The sequence below is a fragment of the Mchenga conophoros genome, linkage group LG17 (assembly GCF_057382185.1).
Source record: "Mchenga conophoros isolate Kocher_MC1m ecotype Shallow Benthic linkage group LG17, M_conophoros_male_GT1.1, whole genome shotgun sequence".
Lineage (NCBI taxonomy): Eukaryota > Metazoa > Chordata > Actinopteri > Cichliformes > Cichlidae > Mchenga > Mchenga conophoros.
In genome coordinates this window covers 18,089,168-18,111,238 of record NC_140542.1, presented here as the reverse complement: position 1 = coordinate 18,111,238, position 22,071 = coordinate 18,089,168, and the positions used below count along the sequence as shown (strand labels likewise).

General features: G+C 42.0%; 1 protein-coding gene across 1 annotated transcript; it reads left to right on the top strand.

Annotated features, from left to right (window-relative positions):
* The first annotated feature begins 456 nt into the window (after positions 1–456).
* Positions 457–22,071, top strand: LOC146555328 (shaker-related potassium channel tsha2). The gene is made up of 2 exons (XM_085251900.1): positions 457–4,765; positions 15,713–22,071. Exon 1 carries the CDS (start codon positions 1,012–1,014, stop codon positions 2,452–2,454), a length of 1,443 nt encoding a protein of 480 aa, XP_085108026.1. The 5' UTR covers positions 457–1,011; the 3' UTR covers positions 2,455–4,765; positions 15,713–22,071.

The window sequence follows — 22,071 nt, the reverse complement described above, 5'->3', positions numbered from 1 at the left end:
TCTCTGCTGCAAATCTGCTCTTTCCTTTTCATGTCAGCTCTTTTTTCATGTTCCCCTGCAGCTCCCTCAGGCTATTCCATGGGAAAAGAAACTTTTCCTGAGGCCCTGGGAGAAATCCAACTATTTTAGGAAAACACGTCACTGCTTTGAGCTGCAGCCCAGAAACTCTCCCTGATCCCCCCCCCCCACACACACACACACACAAACATGCACCCCTCCTCTGGACTTGTTGCACACGCAGTGTTTACCTTCCATGCTGTCACTGCTCTCTCATTATAATAATAATTATTGTTGTTGTTGTTGTTGTTGTTATTGTTTCCTGTTTATTGTTGTTTCATGCACACACAGCACAGACTCGCAGGTCGTGCACAACTTGTGGATGGGGGAGCTGCTGTGGAAACGTCAGCGCGGGTTTGTGTGGAGCGGCTGCAGCGTGACATTGCAGAGCCTGTCTGTGTCTGCCCGTTCACGCCACCTGACAGAAGTGAGAGGGCGGGAGGAGGACGCATCACGGATCCACAGGTATTCGTTCGACTGCAAATTCTGAATGAAAAAGCGGATTTTTTGCCTGAAATTTGAGCGTTTTGCATGAAAAGTCTCGCGCTCTTTGTCTCCACACGTCTTCGCTGTGACTGCATGCGTGCTGTTTCAAACGTGACATCACGTCAAGGAATACACGGCAGCCCCTGTGATAACCTTGAGCCCGCGCAGGACACAACAGGTTCGTTACGCACGCAAACTCTCTCAGAATCCCGCATCTCTGCGGTGTTCCCGGAGCTCTGTGCCCCTCTCGCGTTCAGCATGTGCGCGTGTTTGTTTCCCCCTCCGTGACGGAGCGTGCACACACACACGTCAGCTCGGGGAGGGCAAAGTCTGCTTAAAATGCTGCGAGTGTGACGGCTGAATCCAGAGCACAGCGCCGCGCGGACGGACAGGTGAGCGCGGGGGGCGCAGAAGGACACGCGGCGGCTCGGCGGAGGATCAGAGAGCCCCGAGGAGCGCGCGGGGATCATGACGGTGGTGCCCGCGGAGAACCTGGACGAGACCGTAGCGCTGGCCGCGCTGTCGGCACAGGACGCGTGCGAGCCGGAGCGCGCGGACAGCCAGGACTGCTGCGAACGCGTGGTCATCAACATCTCCGGGCTGCGCTTCGAGACGCAGCTGAAGACGCTCGCGCAGTTTCCCGCCACGCTGCTGGGAGACCCGCGGAAGAGGATGCGCTTCTTCGACCCGCTGAGGAACGAGTACTTCTTCGACCGGAACCGGCCCAGCTTCGACGCCATCCTCTACTACTACCAGTCCGGGGGCCGGCTCCGGAGACCCGTCAACGTGCCGGTGGACATCTTCATGGAGGAGATCAAGTTCTACGAGCTTGGAGAGGAGGTGATCGAGAATTTTAAGGATGACGAGGGCTTCATTAAGGAGGAGGAGCGCCCGCTGCCCGAGAACGAGTTTCAGCGGCAGGTCTGGCTCCTGTTCGAGTACCCAGAGAGCTCCGGACCCGCCAGGGGCATCGCCATCGTCTCGGTCCTGGTCATTCTCATCTCCATCGTGATCTTCTGCATGGAGACGTTACCGGAGTTCCGCGAGGAGGCCAGGACGTTTGACGAGCACCTGGCAGCGAACGGAACAGTGCGCGCAAAGAAACCGAACCCTTTCACGGACCCGTTCTTCATCGTAGAGACGCTTTGCATCATCTGGTTTTCATTTGAGCTGCTGGTTAGATTCCTCGCGTGCCCCAGCAAGGCCGCCTTCTTCAAGAACATCATGAACACCATCGACATCGTGGCCATCATGCCCTACTTCATCACGCTGGGACTGGAGCTCGCGGAGCACCAAGGGAACGGCCAGCAGGCCATGTCTCTGGCCATCCTCAGGGTCATCCGCCTGGTACGGGTTTTCCGCATCTTCAAACTGTCCAGACACTCCAAAGGACTGCAGATTCTCGGGAAGACGCTGCAGGCCAGCATGCGCGAGCTCGGACTGCTTATCTTCTTCCTCTTCATCGGAGTCATCCTCTTCTCCAGCGCTGTGTACTTCGCGGAGACCGACGACCCGCACTCGGGCTTCAGCAGCATCCCGGACGCGTTCTGGTGGGCTGTGGTCTCCATGACGACAGTGGGCTACGGGGACATGTGCCCGGTCACCATTGGGGGGAAGATCGTGGGCTCTTTGTGCGCTATCGCCGGCGTGCTGACCATCGCGCTGCCGGTCCCCGTCATCGTGTCCAACTTCAACTACTTCTACCACCGGGAGACGGAGCATGAGGAGCAGTTCCAGTACACGCACGTGACCTGCGGACAGCAACAGCCGGCTTTCGGAGAATTCAGGAAGAGCGACAGCAGGTCGAGCCTGTCCAAGTCCGAGTTTCTGGGCAGCGAGGACGCGGACTCCATTAAATACACCAACTGCAGCCCGCACAAAGCCCACAGCGGCAAACTCACCGACGTCTGAGCCGCAGCATCACGCGCTCTGCTGTGACTGCACACCGGAGAGCTCCTTTTTTCTGCCATCCAAGACTCACGGAGAGGACCCACGTTTACCCCCGAAACCGTCTTCCATCACGCGCGCCACGAGCGGACAAACATAAGCTTAGAAGTGATGAAAGAGCCAGCGGCAGCACTTTATCCAGACATTTGATTATTAACGTTTATGTAGTGGAGCTGGTGACACACACACACACACACACACACACACACACACACACACACACACACACCTGTTAAAGCTCGGGGTGGATCAGATGATGCTTGTTGGAAAAAGCCGTTAATCTAAATTTAAAGTCCGTCCCTGACACCATGTTTGATCAGAATGTTCGCTATTACTAAAACAAACAAACAACAACAAACAGAAACAAACAATCAGGCTTCTGTGGGGAAAACTCCGAGCACGTGCTCCTTGTTATTGCCACGCAGACTGTGTGAGCGTTATGAAATCAACCTCAGTTTCTCCAATCCAACAGCACCGCTGTGTGGACGAGCCGAGGCCCTGCGTGTCTCTCTGTGGATGCAGTTTCTATAGCAACCTTCCAGACTTTTCTGTATTGTCTGCCACAGGAATGAAAACACGCGGGCTGAGACCGCATAGGCCACAAAACCACCATGTTGTGGAAAAGCCTCCATGTTGTCTGAATCCACCGCTGAACATTACCTGCACCCCACACAAAGTCATGGTTCACCTGCCATCAACACACACACACACACACGTTATTTTAGGCTTTAAAATGCTCACAAACTCCCCCAGCTTCACATGAAGACGTTAAACTCTGTATTTTAGTTTAAAAAAAATCTAAGAATCTGAGAAGAGCCTCAAATCCTCGCCTTTAGCAGCTTATTAGAATAATATTAGCAATATTTTTGATGTTTTAGAGCTCAACCAATACTGATAAATATATATAATATACATAAAACTATTTAAGAAACAGTGACAGTATATCTGCTAACAATATTTTTGTGCTTTGGACAGCAGAAGAAAAAACACTTTACATTTGAAGCAAACATGAAAATACAGAGTGCGATTATTGTGTGGAAGCACCGTGCGGCCAAAATTCTTTTAGTTTCAAATCTAATTTTACATTTCAGTTTTTCATAAGTTGCTTGTAACATAAAAAGCTTAAACTGTGAAACCATCAGAATTATTTTAAAACATGACAAATGAAATCCACACAGAAAGAAAACTAAAATTTAATCGAGTGAAATTCTCATAAATATAAAACTCAAAGTCAGAAAACAAACAAAAATTTAAAAGTCAAATATTCGAGTTGAAGTTTTACTCACTTTTGTCACTTGATCAACTGTTATTACATATTGGCTGCATATGGCAGCGCGAAAAGGACAAAATTAATGTCAAATTTCACATCACAACTCATTGTTCAGATGATAAGGTTGAAATATCTGGCAAACTCTCTGATTTTATGTGATTTCTGTTCCCCACTCTAAATATAAATTAAAAAATATTTTCAAAAGGAAAATTTTTTAAGCACTTTCAAATTAATATCGAAGACTTGTTGATTAAAAAACATATACATACATATATATAAACATAAGCAACTTAATATATATTAACATATATATTAAGTTGCTTAATTTCAACACATAAAATTAAAGCCAAATGAAAACAAAAAATTAACTTGCATGAATGTAAAACAGCGATTAATACATTTTTATTACATTTTAGCACTTTAATGGAAATAATGTGACCCCAGAAAAAACTGAAGCACAAAGAGTCACAATTTCATGGCTATTTCTTAAAATTTATTAAAAAATTATCAAAACTTGTGTTTCCAGTAAGGAAACTAAAATTAAAGGGGAATTTAAACCACATACACTGAGAAGCTTTTCAAAATAAAGTATTTAGATGCAGCAAGATTGTAACGCCAGCTTCACATATGCAATTTAAATTATTTTGGCACCTTTTTTCTTCCATACCCTGTGATAACGGTATTAGGCTGATAGCCAATATGCTTACTGAGCAGACATGTGTCACAGGTAATTATTAAAGTCCGTGTTGGAGCCTGTGGGGTCCCAGTCGGAGATCAAGGACTCTCTGGATGTAAAAACAGCTCACCTGTACTCACCTGGACTCCAGGATGGACCATAAAATGGACCTGGAAACAAAAAAAGGAGTTTTTAAATGACCTGATGGAATAAAACAGAAAAGAAAAAAAAATATCCCAGGAGATGTTTTCACTGTGAACGTCTAATGGATTATTATCTGAGTGAAGGATGGATTCATGGACGGATGGACGATCAGACTCCAAACAAAGGTAAGAAGAAGTTCTCTCTCTCTCACACACACACACACACACACACACACACACACACACACACACACCTGTCTGGTATTGGGTAGGCTGCTTTGAGGTATTCCTTGGAATCAGAAACAGGGTGCATTGTCTTATTTTGGCCACCCAGTGGCAGGAGAGCAAACCAAACAGAACCACCATATGTGGCTGTAAATGCTCCCTGTGCAGCTGCTCCTCCCTGACTGGGTCTTGTGTTTGCTGCTTTATAAGGCCACAGAATCTCCTCGGAGCTGCAGAGGTGATGATGACTCTGTATGGGTTTATTTCTTTAAGCAGAACTGACACTGCAAGTAAAATTTGCTGCTAAAACAGGGAGAGATGCCAGCTACTCATAATTAATACAGTTTTCCCAGCAATTATTCTGTAAAGACAAACAGAAGGAAATCTGCACAAAGACTGCAAAAAGTCTGAAGTAAAGAAAAACTATCATTCACAGGCAACGGCACCGTGAAGTATACAGAGATAAAACACAGTGTGCTTCGGATGTTGGTCAGGCTGCTCTTTAGGTTCAGTTTACACATTACACTGACTGCCTGCAGTCTTGTTACCTCCTCGTGGCTTTGAGTCAGAGCTCAAGAAGGAAACTGATCTTTGATTTAAAAATCATGACAAACAGATTCCAAACAGCCAGAAAATCATTTAATCTGAACATCAGAGGTTTTTGGACCAATTTTGTGCTCTCCATTCTTTAAGCACCGGTTTGAGCACCGTTTGAGCACCGGCACCGTTTCAAAAGTACCGATTTGGCACCGGTATCGGATAAAACCTAAACGATACCCATCCCTAACTGAGACTGTTGTTCCAACTGGATAACAGCAGGGTTCCTGGGACAGTGTGAGTAATGGGGCACAAACAGTTGCATCTCTGCAGTTAAATGCATAATGTAAATGTTGAGTTTAATTTCTGAGAAGAATCTACAATTTAGGTTAGGTTTAGGTTTTATGAAGTGCTTTTAACTTAAAATTTGACCTTTTTCAACACTGATCTACTCTTAGGTTCATCCTTCTTCGGAGCTGTACACTGTAAAGCTGGTGTTACTCACCATCAAGTTAACATTACTATTTTTAGGAAAATAATTAGCATAATTCAAATTCAAGTAGAGCCAGCTTATCATGTTTTACAGTGACATGGGCTGATGGTTTTGTCATAATTAGTTAGTTATGGTGGATGAAATGCACAGAATGGGCGTTTTGTTGGGTGATGATGTAATGAATGTCACAGATATCTGAGCAGAGCATGTAGTGTAAAAACAAACTCCAGTGTATTCCAAGTCAGCAGATTTTTAGCTCGTCCAGTTGAAGGAGTGATGGGCTCCCAGGGATCACTCCTCTGGTCAGAATTTAATCAAACATACACACGAGGATCGGCTAAACTATAATCAAGGTCAATGTCAAGGTCAAATCAGTCTTACTATTTATTTTAATTCTCGTTTGTTTGTGCAAAACAACCAATCAATGACAAGAAAACCTTAAATGAAAATGTGCTTCACAGAAACCTGTGATGGATCTTGAGCCCAATGAGCTCCTTGGTCCTGATGTTTTGCTTGGAATAAAAGATGTTTTAAGGTCTTTTTAGAGACTTTATGACAGCAACCAGAAAATGCACTACACCCATGAAGAGGCTGATCTTAAGTTCAGTTTGCTTTAACCTTTGAACTTCAAACAGGGGATGCGTGAACCATCAAGGTTGGTGTTTAGATTCAGTTCATGTCCAACTCTTTATTACTAACTAACACTTCATAGACTCTTCTGCCTTTTTGCAACTCCCAAACAGATTTTAACAGGAAAGAGAGAGCATATTTCTCCTATACTGGCTTCTCTTCATTGGCTCCCTGTTAAATCCATCACTGAGTTTTTCTATATAAAGTCCTAAATCATCAGGCCACTCTTATCTAAACCTCCTGAGACTCTGGAGCTTCACATTGAGGCTTTCCTGCACCTTCATTCAGCTCAGCTGTGTGTTTTACATCTTCATATGAGAACATAATTAAAAAAGAAAGTATGTAACAACTTCCTGTTTAAGGATAAAGATGAGTTTTCATACTCGTCAGATCCAACTAATCCCAAATATCCAGGAGAAAATAAGAATGCCAACGTTTTTACAGCAGAAAAGTTTCAAACTACAAAATGAGGAGAGATGCAATTTATCCTGCTGCTGTCCATCTGTGTCTGTTTTGATCAATCCTGGACTTCACTTCATGGTTTGAGGTCATAAACAGGCTGCAAAGCCAACATCACGCAGCACCTCTGTCGGCCTGCAGGTGGCAGCAACTGCTGCTCCCTGCAGTTGTTTGGACACCGCTGGACCTTCAGTGCATCCAAAACAGACTCACTTTAATCAGACCTCATTCACATTTAATAAATCTGTAATTTAATATACACAAAGGCATCGATGAGAGACCTGTGACGGCAGGAAACATTAAAACCAGTTTATATCAGCACTTTATTACATTTAAGGAGGTCCTGCTTAATGCAGATTTTCCTTGTATTTCATCATTGTAACTTGCCAGTGTCCTCTCAGATTACTGATGAGAGGTTAGTTTTATTAGCTGCCCTCTGGATCATCAGTCCTGGACTTTTTTCCATGGCTGTTCAGATCATTTCCATGTAAGTCAGGATGCTGAAATGTAGTCTCACAGAGACAAACAGCTGGTCCGATCAGTTGTTTTCAGAACCTATAAGTCGACTGAGTCCTTATGAAATGTTTTCTCAGTTTTATTTGCAGACTGGACATACTCGAGCGCTGCCTACAGTTTCTAAGACCTAACGAGCTCACAGACAGAGTACGGGGATGCTGTGATTCAGGGATGTGTCCTGTAAATAAAAGCAGCTCACAACAGGCCTTTCTTATTTAAAGCCGACCTGTTTGCAGCGTGTTGTGTGACCGGTTCACTGTTACGTAACGCAGCGTGTCACACGGAGAGCCGGAGAAATGACAGCTATAACAAGCATCGCGCTAACTAACTGCTTCTCCCTGGGGAGCGTTTTTGGTTAGATTCCCTTCTTGTGACCTCACCCCTTCCTCCTCCTCCTCCCTCTACATGTCCTCTCTGAACATATGCATGCAGCCGGTGCAGGCGGAGGTAAACAGGTTTCCCCTTGGATGACACGGACGGGGCAGAGTTACACTCTGACAGCTATTGTTAGCGTCTTTGTCAGCGCTGAGGGAATCTGTCCCGAAGCCTCGAGTGGCCTACAGCGAGCTACAACACCACCACCACCACCCAGCCCACTCCTTTTTCCACTTCACGACAGACAAACAGGCAAAAGCAGCAACACTGAGGTAAAGATGGAGGGAGGACAGCAGGAGTGAGAGGACGAGACAGAGGAGATTCGTGCTGACAGCCAAACCAGAAAAACAAAAAAACCCAGTAACGGAGATTAGCATGATTGGAAGAGGTATACAGCAGATGTTTCGGGCCTTGAATCCAGTTCATGTACAGAGCACTGCTAAAGACGTTTTCTCAGAAAAAGAGCAAAAAAAAAAAGCCAAAAGAATTCAAATTAAAGTCACTTGTTATAGTTTTTTTTTATCATTGATTTTAAAAACATTGTTTCTATCATCAAAGGTTAGATTTAGATGAAGTGTTCATGTTGTCCTGTCTGCTTCCCCTCACCCCAGACAGTTTCGGCAGATTTCTATTTCAATTCAATTCAGTTTTATTTATCCAACACCAAATCATAACAACAACAACAACAGTTATATTGTATTGTAAGGTAGCACCTACAATAAAGATGGCCACCCCTCCGTGAGCCTGGTTCTGCTAGAAGTTTCTTCTTGTTAAAGGGAGTTTTTCCTTCCCACTGTCACCAAGCTTGTTCATAGGAGATCATCTGCTTGTTTCTCTGTAATGTTGTTGGCTTTTTAGCTTACAATATAAATGTATTCCTATTGAAATATGTCAGTTTGCATCAAGCTCACTGTCAGGTAAAAATACAGTGAACATGAACTAAGATATTTTTCACGATTATCGAATTTATTATTTGAGACCTAAGTCAGTGTGAACATGATGAGTTAAAAGTGTAACTAATGAAATCACAGCACACAGAGCACAGCCGTCCGCAACCATGTAAGGAAAAAAAGCAACAACAGCAACAATAATAATAATAGTAAAGCTGTAGCTTTACCACTGCTTTGGTTAAAAAACACGGAACTGAATCTGCTGAAAAACTATGACTCCTGCTGCTGGAAAAAAAGAAATAATATACCATGTTGTGGTCTAAACTGCTTTTTGGGCATGAATGCTGCGTTCAGAATAACCTGAGGGCTGCTGCCTGAAAAATGTGAATGACCGGAAGGCTTGAACATGTATTTTTCCACCAAGAAATAGTTAAATAAAAAAAAACATGTGAAAGAGCTTGTTTGGCTGATAAAAGAGTAGAGTGATTGATGCTGTTTTACGCAACAGCTGTAAATCAATCAAATCGGTGAAACAGAAAAAAATAGAAGCAGTAAAGAGTCCTCGATCTCCGGAGACTCTGTTTACAAAAAGGTGTCTGTCGCCCAGTGGTATTTGACACGTTCATTCAGGTGGAAGGTCGGTGTTATTTAAAGGCCTTACGTCACGCACGCTTGATGGATTACCGACACGAGGCCTTAAACTATCCAGAGCTCGGCAGCTGCTGAGCTCTGGGCGCCACGGTGACACAACACAACATCCACATAACCCCACACCGATCGGATTCAACGCTGTTTGTATTCCTGCTGTCATTCAGACATCAACCTCAGCTGCCTGCAGCGCCCCCTGTAGTCCGTTTACATTTGACACAAGAGGCTCCTGAAAACTTCACCCACCAAATAAAGACGACACAAACTCACTCACTCTGTTCTGCTAATGTCCACCATATTCCGCTCAGTACAAGTGTAGCAGGTTGCTTTTTATCTTATTGATCTGTCTATTCAAGTTCTATAGCCCAGTGATCACTACACTCAGTTGTTCATTTGCACAGTGGCTTCAAAATTGTTACATTCCCCTAAAAGGGTCCAGGCGATGAGGGGGGGGGGGGAAGTAACAAAAAGTGTCCGGGTCAGGAAAAGGAGACAGAGGCAAAATGGTTAAAGTTTCTATTAAAACTAACTAAAAGAGACGGACAAGCCGCTATCACCATTTAAAGGAACAAACAAAACTCAAGTGCTGGTCAATAAAGTACAAAATAAGTCAAAAAGAGAGCAGCTCACTAGATACAAGTCCCAGACACACAGCTCACTAACTACACACACACACACAGACAGACAGACAGACAGACAGACAGACAGACAGACAGACAGACAGACAGACAGACAGACAGACAGACAGACAGACAGACAGACAGTGAGTGAGTGAGTGAGTGAGTGAGTTCGGTCGTAATGCGAGCTGTAACCACTCGCATGGCACTCTGGCCCAGAGCTCACCTTTCCCTGGGCTTAAATGTCTTTAATTACTGACGAGAGTCAGCTGCACAAAAGGGAAAGGTGGCACCTCAGGCAGAAGAGGTAGTGGGACATGCCCACACAGGCACCTTCAGGAGGAGGCCCTGCTAGGGCCGTAGCAAAATGCATAAATAACTGCCCGCTGGCTTCAGCCTAGATGGCTGCAGTCGTGAGACCTGGGGATCTCTGAAGCTCCTGAGACTCTGATGTCTTTGATTTTTCTGATATTTCCTCAGAGTTTGTTTGTGATACTTTGAGCATGAAACACTTTAAGGAACCTCCCTCAAAAGGGCCTCAAACTCACTTTCAGCTCTGCTAAAAGCACCAGCTGACCTTTTGATATAGTAAACATATAACCTGAAGTACCACGAGAACACAGGCTTGATGACGATTAATGAAAATTGATCTTGTGTAATTTGTTTCTACTTTTAGTTGAAATCTGTCATCCATGTGGTTCTGTGATGTCTACCAGGGGAAGTACTGAGCAGTAAAAAGTGAAGTGAGCTGGAATTCAGACAGAGAACATGTGCCACAGGTCTTCAGACAGGGGTGGGACAGCTTTAAAAAGGGTACATCACCCCTTCTGGTTGGATAACGTACTATTTAAAGGCTGATGAGAATATATAAGACACATATGATCATCCTAACTGTTGTGAACAGACATGCTAGTACATGCTAAGTAATGAAAAGGCTCAGGTTTTGTTTGGGCATTTTTAATCAGTTGTGCTTCACTGTATGCTTTCCTCACACTATAAACTTTAATATGAGCAGGAGATTGGGCTCTGTGTGCGTGCGTGTGTCATCTAGGACAGGTTAGGATTATATTAGTGCCACATATGTTGCATTAGAAAGGTTCAGAGTTAATGCTGGGTGAAGTCTGAGTTAGATTTCACTGAGAAATGGGTCAGAGTCAGGTCAGAGTTGGGACAGGACTGCAGTGAGTTCAGACTCAGACCTGTTACAAACTCCTCAGCTGCAGGAATGAAAATAAAGCTTTCTGATCAGACTGAACTCGTAGCAGAGCTCTCATGGTGCAGATATCAAATGAGACTTATTTCAAACCCTTTACAAACTCAAACCCTGCTTCATGCAGCCAGCTGCTCCGAAATAACCATACAGTTGTGAATGAGGGCAGACAGGCCCCTCTTTCTCATGGATGCAGCCATGCATAATTATTCTCACCATTATGAAGATAAAGTTGTTGTAAATATGGTGGGTGCTCGTCAGTGATGGAGATGATGTGAGTTTGTGAACTTTATGAAAACTAACTAAAAATCAAAGAGTTGACACCAACAGGAAGTCAGACAGAGAGCGAGGGAGCTAACAGGCCGAGTGGCTTTAATCTGCCTCTCCAGACCAGGTGTGCCAATCAGCTGACTGCTTAGCACTGCAATGCTACATTCAAGGATACCTAGAAAAACAGAGCTTTTAGAGGCTGTGCATTACCATACTGCACACCAACTTCAAATCAAATCATTCACTGTCTGGATAACTCTGCCTATGCAGCGCAAGAGAGAAGGCAGCATTTTACACGATAACACATCACATGCAGTGATGAGACATCAGGGTCACCCCTAATTATCTGATTTGAAGGCTGATGCCTTTGAAATCTTGCTAGTTTTCTTTCTGTGATATTGATTACGATTTGATTCCTCACCACTTCCTCTTCCTGGATAACAACCTATTTTTAGTGATGGCTTTGTGGAAAATGTGCAGCCATGCTTAAAGATGCCAGCTGATAATACCTTGCAGAATCTGCTGGGGTGAAGTGAAGCTCAACAAAACACAGGGAGCAGTTTCAGTGGATTCATTTATGAATTCCATGCAATCCACAGCTGGTTCAGCCACTGCTCTTCATGCTCCAGCTCACAGGCTGCTCGCTTGTCCTGGTTCCACTCATCACTTCCTGTCTGGACAAGCTTTTTCTTTTTTTAAAATTTCTCACCAGTGTCCCGGGATCAGTGTGGCCCAGGCTGCAGGTCTTTGTAATGTCCTGGGCCCCCTGGGTGTAAAATCTCAGTGGGCCACAGCCTATCACAATGCAGCGTGTTGCAGGTTTTTTATTTTTATTTGGTTATTTAAAGTTTTTCATAATCATAATGATATCATATCCTGGGGTGGAACAAATAAATCAGTCATACACACATAATGTACTGCAAAAAGCATCAGATCTAAAACTAACCTCTCATGCTTTTAGCCCTCAGTAAAACTGAACTAAACTTAATGAACTTACAAAACTGAACTTACAAAAAAAGATAACTAGATCCAATATTCAGTTCAAATCAGACTGATAAACAGATAAAGCAAAGTTTTGTCATGAACTGTGAAATGGTGACATACACAGCGGTGTCCTCTGTTAGCTCTCGTTATCTCTGGGTGAATCTTGTCTCCTGTCCTTTGAGTTTTATCCAGAGAAGAAGTCACAACCTACAGCATCAGTGTCTAACAGACAAGTTCACCTTCAGATCAAAGATCTATTGTCCTCCTTCAGCAGCAAACACAAACACCTGCATTACACTGTGTTATCCCAATAACCTGTGCTGCTCTTTGTGTTGGCAATCACTCACATGAATTTTCTGTGTTGTAGTTTGTAAAAACGTGCATTGTCAGCTGATGACCTGCAGAGCTTTCTACTCACATCAGCTTTGTAAATCAAACCCTTCAATGGTGTAAAAAACTGGCATTTTAGATGATTTTATATAAACATTTAATAAGTGCGGCTTTTGTCTGTCCGATTACTTTTTTCAAGTAACGAGTAAAGTAAGGGATTACTATTGCAAAAATGGTAATTAGATTACCGTTACTTTCCCGTAGGAACGCTGCGTTACTGCGTTACTAAAACTGTGATTTTTTGTGAGAATGTCTCATGACAGTAACGTAAGCAAGTGCGACGTTAGTGACAACAGCTGTGTGCAGATCAACAATGGATAATATATTGAGTGCGGGAGAGAGTATGAGCGTGCAGCGTTTAAAGCGTGAAAGTACTGACCTTACTTTAAGTTTGATTCCATAAAAAGTGACAAATACATTAGTGTCCGCTGTGCGTGGGAAGAAAACTTCTTTTTACAGCGAAAAAAACCCCCTAAACTTCCAAGCAAACACCGAGTGCACTACGACATAATGGGAAATTCACAGAGAAACTCGCGGATTCTTCCACTGACCGCCGCGGCACACCTGCACCAGAGTAAACATCCGCCTACCCTACTCCTGCTTTACAGGTGAAAATAGAGCAAAAGGACCGCTGAGTCTTTGACTTTATTTATTTTCTGCTGTGTTTTACTTGCATCTATTTGAAAGAGTGAGTGTAAACACACACAAAAAAAAATTATGTGCTGGAATGTGCAGAAAATAGGTTTAAATATTAAACAAATTTCTTCCAGTCAGAGAATGTTGCATATAATTAAATTTTTGCTTGATGCATAAAGTTAAAAGATTAAAACTAATAAAACAAGTTTTAAAAAGGGACTTTTCCATTTGATTACATTTTGTATGATGGATTATGTAGAAAAAGTAGAATTGGGCTGAAAGCTCTATCGCTTTATCACCTATTCAGGTTGTAAATTGTGTTTTTAAGAAGTAACTAAGTAACTAAGTAATTAACTACTTTTGAAAATAACAATCAGTAAAGTAACGGGATTACTTTTTTGGGGAAGTAATCAGTAATTAGTTACTGATTACTTTTTTCAAGTAACTTGACCAACACTGGTTAGAATAACTGACGAAGAAAACTAAGGGATCCAGGATTGAACCCTGTGGGATGCCACATGCTTGGTGAGGATAAGTATGATGAAAAGACTCTGAATTAGGGTCACTTGTTGTTAAGGGCAGTTCAAAAGTGCAACCAAATCAATTTTATGCCCACTCCAATCTGTGCTTTGTTCTGTGACCCTGAGTGTGGTGGATCTATCACTGCAGCATTTTAACGTCTGTGACGGAGAGCAGCAGAAACCAGCGTTGGTACCCTGGATGTGTTTTCTTCAAAAAGTGTATTCTGGGTTAACTTTGAAGACTCATATCAGTATGTGGGATAAGTGACTGATCACTTAAGTGATCATGTAAGGTGTTTGGTTTTGCATTTGATTTATTTTAGTGGCATTTTTACATTGTTAACTACTTTGTGCAGCATTGACTTTTTGGAAATGTGCTATATAAATAAACTTGACCTTGATCACAGATCTATATTTCTCTTACATTTAGAGACTAGTACCATCTGCTAAAAGTGAAAAAAAGCTGGACAAACAAAGGTGACTTAAACAGAGCTAAATCTGGAGGTATTCATGGCCTGAAATGCTGAAAGCATTCATAGTATGAAGGTCAATTTTGCACGGCTTTATCGATGTGATTTTACCCTTCAAAATATTTCCAGCAGCGTGCAGTAAATGTCAAGCAAAATACACGGTGTCAGATTTGTAATTTCTCTCCTCACAATAAAGAATCTTATCCAATTAAGAAACATTTATTCACTAACTTCACCTTGTCTTTCATGCTACTGTGAATCCTGCAGTTTCATTGTTGGAGTCTTTCTAAGAACATATGTTCATATATGTTATTTTTGTGAATTTAATTTAGCTGTTTCAGACAAGTGAGTCATTTCAGGGGCATGAATGTTTAATTTAAGTGGATGTTTGAGTAATTCGAGGGTACAAATGACCAGACTGAGAGGACGGAGGAGGAACTATTCATTTAAAGGGTAAATTTCTCAAAAGCTCCCACCACCAACTCATCAGAATCTTTTAAATGTGTGTGATATCTGTAAGACCACATCTGACAGAGCGGGGCTGAACGTGAGCTCCTTTAACTCAAAGAAGGGCAAGTTCAGGACAAAGTGTTTTTTTCTTCTTGTGCCATAATCATCCTATAATGACCAGGCCAGTGGAAGACTTCTGTCAGTCAGGTTTTGGTGTAAGTGTAACTCAGTGTTTGGAGTCACCAAAGAATAAACACGAAGTGATAGCTGCTTTCTGTCCTGTCCTTGGCTGCCTCAGCATGTGACTGTTTGTGGTGATGGAGGCAGGTCTGGAGTGAGAACATGAGTCTGATCACACTTCAGCTCTGAGCCTTAAATCTGTCAGCTTCAGGTGGAAATCAATGAAATTAACAAATTCAGGCAATGCAAAAACAAACAAAGAGACTGTTTTAATATTTGCTGGGAAAACATATTTGTGGTCAGTTGTCACGTCTAAAAATCTATTTCCATACAATCTTAATTTTGACCTCATGTTTCTGTGTTCTGCTGTAATAAGGTGATAATGTATTCATATCAAACGCCTTCTTTAAAGGTACTTGCTGTAGTTGCCCTCATGCAGACAAAAACTCTCACCACCAGAGGGCAGCACTTCACCTGTGGGTGTGATGAAGTGTTTTTGGATCTTAAATGTTTCTTTGGACTTACATTTCTTGGTGGAAAACCATTTTAAATAAAACTGTGTTATGTGAACGTCGCTGGAGAGATAATCTAATCCTGCTGGATTTACCTTCAGTGTTTTTCTCTGTTTTCAGGGGAAGAACGATGAGCCTCGTCCAGCTGACAGAGTCCGACAACTGCTGCCATCACCGCTCTTCTCCATCCTCTGATGAAAGTGAAATAAAACCAATTGTGGATGAGACGCCCTCCCATCACAGGAGGACGACCTGATTTTTTTTTTTCAAAGAGCAAAGCTAAAGACTCTGAGGTACGAGGCAAATGTTACTTGAATCCTGCTTCATATATTTGCTTCTTGTCCTCTGGCTGATGGAGGCCTCCATATAATCACGAGTAGATGCTCTGTGGGGAGATGCTCCTCCTGCTGTAGAGAAAAAGACCATTTACGTCCTTTCTGTGCGTTGCATATCATATTCAAACCAAAACATATTATTGCATGCTTGGAAAGTAGAGCATGTGAAGAGAAGAGAACGCGTCCGACTGAACCCAGCACTCTGACAAACGGGAACAACAACATCAGCCGCTCATTGATATTCTGAAATGATTCTGTTCTAATGATGAACTTAGTTGCTAAATCTCTATTTTTTAAAGTATCATACTGTATATGTTTTATATGGAGAGGATTTGGTTCACTTGGTGAATTATTTTGTAGATTTTTAACATTTTTGCTAATGTGTTTGGATTTTCTTTAGTTCGTTTTTTTTGCCTTGGTACAAACAAAGCAGCTCTAGCTCCAGGGGGCAGCTCCGGTGAAGACGTCTGCTCCCTTTGAGAGGAATGTTTGTGCAGGAAATGAGGGTTCCAAAAAGAGACAGCTTAATGCATTTATCACTGAATGTTTCTGTGTATGGGTTCCTGATCAGAATGCTGTATATCTGTTATGCCGAGAACATCTACCTCAGTGTCTGCTCATTACCAACAGAAGCTTTAACACCCGTGTCCCTGCATCAGCTCTCATTAGGCATCTAATTACTTGGTGCAACTAAACCCAAACGCTCTCCAAACTGCCATTTAAAATCTTGGAGGGAAAAAAGCAACACATTAAATAGTGTGAAATATGGAATATCTGTATGAAGCCGATCCTGACCTTGGATTTAAATATCAGAATTATGCAGTCTGCGTAAAACAGCTTAAAGCCTTGTTTTTGCACATTTTGTTAATTTATTTGTGAAGTTGGATGTGCTCGTGAGCGTATGTGACTGCTTCTGGATGTATTTAAAGGGCAATAAATGAACTGCAGGGTGGAACCAGTCTGGAACCAGAAAGGAGTCCAGTCCAGCAGGTTTTATGGGTACAGACCTGAGGCTGCAGGGTTTAAACTGGACTCTAGTTTTCCTCAGAATCAGATGCGAACATCAGCGTCTCAGTTTTGGGTAAAAACAGCAGAGAAATGAATCTGTTTCCATCTGAAGCTGTTTTTAGTGGCTGTTGAGCTCATTTGCTTCAGGGTGCTGATGTCTTCTTTGCTTAATCAAAGGAATTCCAAAGAAGCTGCTCAGCTGAAGGAATGGGCCATGTTCAGATGTCACTGAGTGAGCTAAACTGTGACTTTCTTAACTGCCTATATGCGAATTTCTGCGTATTGTTGCATGACGATGATTTATTCTGCTCATTTCCAGGTCTTTGTTTTTTATCATATGACTCCCCTGCAGCAGCTTTGCATGATCCACAGTTCAGAATAATCCTTCTGTGTCTCACACTGGGCCCCACAGTTCATCCTGTCTGGAACAAGCTGATTTAGCCCCTGTCTCTTTAAGACTTCCTCCCTAATTGTTCACTTCTGATTGGCCAAACTGAGGGGCAGCACGTGTGCTCTTTAAAGTTTTTTTTTTTTTTTTTTGCCCAAATCATTAAATTTATTCATGTTTATGGTGGTCCAGATGTCCATGTTCTGTCTTGTGTCTGTGACTAGGTTCTCTTTAAATCATTCTGTTTGGATGGTTTGCACCGCCGTCACTTTCTGGTCTTACAGCTGCTTCATGTGAAGCAAAAATCCTCCACCCAGTGCTCATCGCTGGAGAAGGAGCAGCTGCAAAGGCTGAAGTTTTTGAAGGGTGTGTCTACTCTGTGGGCTTGTCAGGTACAAGTTCTGACTCCACAGGTGTGTCACAGCTGATCATTTAAAACTCAGCTTTTTGACTTTGGCTCATTTCTCTCTGTTTTCTGGCTCTGCGGAAGATGTGAGGTCATAATGTTTTCTGACATATTGGACTTTTGCTGGTCATGCAGCTGCGTCCACTCTGCAGTTTTGTCTCGTTGTAATTCTGCTTTGCTTAACATAAAAACAGCCGAGGGAGGTTTGTGTGTGACGGAGGCACTGATGAGCAGGGACTGGGCATTAGTTATGATGATTAATGTGTTCTGCATACTCTGCGTGCAATAATAACAGAGTGAATGCAGCCACGACTGAAGAGAAGTCAGTCTGGTCCAAGCGCCACATGTTTAACCATCATTGAGATTCACCACATCGTCCGTTGTGTTCATACTTCATCTTCAGGTTTCAGTTCAGGCTCGTCACCGAAGCTTTTGTCATGCAACAAGAAAAAAAAGCAATAGTGATTTCTCTGTTCTCGGAACTTCAGCGTGGAAGTGTTCTGATTTCTGTTTCTCTGCTTTTGTTTCTTTCCACGTATCGATGCCATTTCTTTTTTTGACAAACTTTAATTGTGATCTATTTTTGATAAAATAAATCTTTAATTCTGATCGATCTCCATGTGTTTCCCATGAATGCACATGCAGATGTGTCACTTTCTGTTGAGTGTGAGTGTGTTTGTGTGCCATCAACATCAGCAGAGGTGCTGGGGTTGGATTTAAGGTTTGTTCAGGTCATTGTTTGATTTACCTTCCTCATGCTGTGGCTCCTCATGGTCTCCTGAAGCAGCTGATGATGAAAGCATTAGTGAAAGGAAATAAAAATTCTAGAAGGAAACTGATTTGTAAAAACTGAAAACCTGATAGAGTCTTTTCTTGTTCTTATCTCCTACAGAAGTTCAGAGAAATGCCACTCAGTGTTCCTGTTGTAAAGCATGATAACTAAAATCTTAAGATCATTTTATGGACTTTATTTTTAATTAAACGCACCATCTCCTTCACATGAACCTGCAACACCAAATGCATTAAAACAAGCGCTAATTTAAATATTTTAGCAAACGTCGGATTTGTTGAATTGTCTTTCAGTCAGTTAAAAAGATTAAAGTTGATTTAAGTTTCATCCAACCTGCAGTATTTCTGTTAACGTAGCATAGACATATAAGGTAGACGTGGGTATTTGCTCATACATATGCAGCACTATAGCCCCAGTAAAGATGCCTCCTCCAGCTTTGTGTCAAGTAAAATAACTCATGTTCAGATCTGTTCTGCTGAAGGTTGCAGGTCCACAGCAAAAACTATCATTAAATAATGATCCGCTGGACATTTTTCAGTGATGTCGAGTCAAATTGAAAGTTGTGCTGTCGCTGGAGGCGCACGTTTTTCCTGGACTTCCAGTTAGACATCTTAGTAAGAGAAATTCTGTGTTTTGTTTTACTGATAAGAGCAAATTGAAAGTATCAAGAACAGCTGGCACGGCAGTGTTGTGGTTAATTCAGCAACAAAGTCCAGCGTTCAGACCCACTGGCTGTGTGGAGAACTCTCTGGTTCCTCCAAAGACATGCATGGGTTAGATATATGGAGTAACCAGAACCATTTAACCAAATTACTTAATTTTGGATTAAAGAAGACTTACATGTTTGTTTGTTTTTATTTGATTGCAATAATCTGATCCATATTTGTTGATTTGTCTGAACCTGCATCATCTCGTCTGTCTGTGGTTCAGTTTTTGGTGTCCCACTCTGTCCAGTCTCACCCCGGAACATGACGCTTGCTGGGTATCTCACACTTCCTGCTGTCTCCACAGCAGAGGTCAGAGCTGCAGAGTTACGCCTCTGTCACATAACAGTCACATAAATGGGAAATTCAGAAGATTGAAGTTGATCTTTAGAGTGAGAGTGCACTTCTTACCCCTAACATCCACCCCGGCTGGCTGGTTCAACCCATTCTTTATTCACTCAACATAAACAGCTTCCTCCGATCCAGCTGCACGGTTATACTGCATTCAGTTTAATCTTTAAAAATAATTAAGGCAAAACTTTGCTTTGAGTTAAGAAATCTTATCACCTTCTTCACTCTTCCCAACAATCGTTTTGTCAAATCAGCTCCAAACATGTCCTGCAAATCGTTCGAGGACTCCAGTAAAAGCTGTATCCTTTTAAAATAGTTCAGATCATTGCTGCCAGCCTGAGCAAGTCATGATTTACATGTAGGACCCTTTCTTATCCAGAGCCCTCCACCCTCATCATATCACCTCCTTTCACCTCATTAAAAGTATCCTGGAAGGAGACATCAGTGCTGGAAGGGCATGTGCCACTTCTGAAACCAAACCACAGCTTTTACCTTTATTTTTTAAACACAGCTGTTATAAATCATAAAGAATATGAACATGTGACCAGTGCAGAGCTGGTGGAAACATTAGATGTTGCTGTTAAGAGCACCACAAGCAGGAAAACCAGCATAAACATGCAGTTATTCATTACTGAGCAATAATGCATGAAAAGCACTACATCATCAGCGGGCTGTTCATATCTGTGCATAAAAATGTTCACAGTGCCTTAAATCGTTTTTGTTAAAAACCCTGTCAAATGCATCTGAGGTACCACAGAAGAAGAAAGTGTGTGTTTATTAGAGACGGTGGAGGATGTTGAAATAATGTAATGTACAGTAATGTATTGAATGTACAGTAAGCAGTCTTCCTGGTTTAAAGTGATGAAGAAGAGAGAATAATATTGTGCAGAAGCTCAGAGAGCTTCTGCTGTTCAGTGCTCTCATGTTTTAGCTGATTTTTATTATTTTTGCACATCTGTCTTAAAAACATGTTTTAGAGTACACAGTGTAATTTAGAGGAAATATAAAGTCTTAGTAAAGTATTCTTTGCATTAAAGGCAGGCTAATGTGAGCGTATTCTAACACCGTTACAGCCTCCCAGCTGCCTCTCCCTGAGCTTCTGCAGTGCTGCTTCTTGTTGTATGATACAGATGTTTTCCTGTTCCCGTGATAGTGATGCCGTTCACATGCGTGTTCAGTTTGCTGCATTACTCTGTCAACAATCCTGTGGTATTACAAAGTAATGCCTTCACTGGTATCGCTGTCTGTCTCAGCCTGTTTGTTAAGTTATGACCAAAGTTATTCCATCATCTTAAATGACTGTAGTTCCACTGTTAGCGCTATCGTTAGCATTAGAATAAAACAAATATTGAAACAAAACAAAATGAAATGCGAACACACACAAAAAGTAAATGTTAATGAAGTGAGGCTGAAAAAAGCCTGGTTTCATTCTTAGCTTTAGATTACAGAATCTCAGCACATTTGATTACACAGCACACAGCAGCCACAGCCTTTAAGAATGACACACGGTTATTCCACCTCAGTTCATCAAACTTAACAAAAACCCTTAAAGAAATACTCTTTTTAAGAAGCTTTGCTTTTCTACCATCACTTTTGAACTTAGTGATGTAGAAGCTGGTGGAGCTCACCAATCCAAATATGTAATAACTAAAATATTCTGTGAATTAAATCCCATGAAGTTTAATAGAATGAAGTTTATGTTCATGTGTCCTGAAATTCAGGATGTTACTTTGAAATATTATTTATGAATTCTGTTATTAATTCCAATAAGAAGTGTTTCACTGGAATCTGAGATGGTCAGATTTTGTATTTTTATTCTTTGTGTTTAAATAGGATAAGCTAATGTGGAATGACTGCGACACTTAATCCAACTCACACTCATTAAGTTCTGCTGTTTAAGGCTGTGACATGATTAGTTACATATCAGTAATAAAAATCAGACAGTGTCAGCAGTGTGGATTTAATGCTTTTATTTATTTTTTAATTTTTTTTTCCACAAGGCTGTGAGACTTAGAAAAAAGGAGATCCCAGCTGTGCAGCACCTGCAGTGTGTCCGTGTGCTCGGTCGTGTTTTCGCTCACTGAGCTGTGTGTTTGTGTCGAGCTGTTTTCCTGCTTCTGTCCTGCTGATACAACGGGAAAAAAATACTCGTCTGCAAAACCTCAACTTGTGTCCTGAGTGTAAAAAAAATCTCAAATAACAGATTTTATTTTTGGTAACTTGGGTATTTGTGTGTGTGTGTGTCACTGTATGAAAGTCCAACAACAGAAAAAAAGAGATATGTAATATATGTCCGGCTTGAGATCGTACATACTGTATATGCACAACAGAGTCATTCTGAATACTAGTTGTGACTAAGTTTAATGTGGCCTTTTCTTTCTCTGTATGTATTGCAATGTTGTAAATGATTTGTATATTATAACATAATGTTTATTAAAGTTAATGAGGCTTTATGTTTTTACCACCTATGTTTAATAAATAAATGAACTGTGCTGAA

Bases quoted from the DNA above. Each gene is read 5' to 3' on its own strand.
- LOC146555328 (XM_085251900.1), top strand. From the start codon at position 1,012: ATGACGGTGGTGCCCGCGGAGAACCTGGACGAGACCGTAGCGCTGGCC.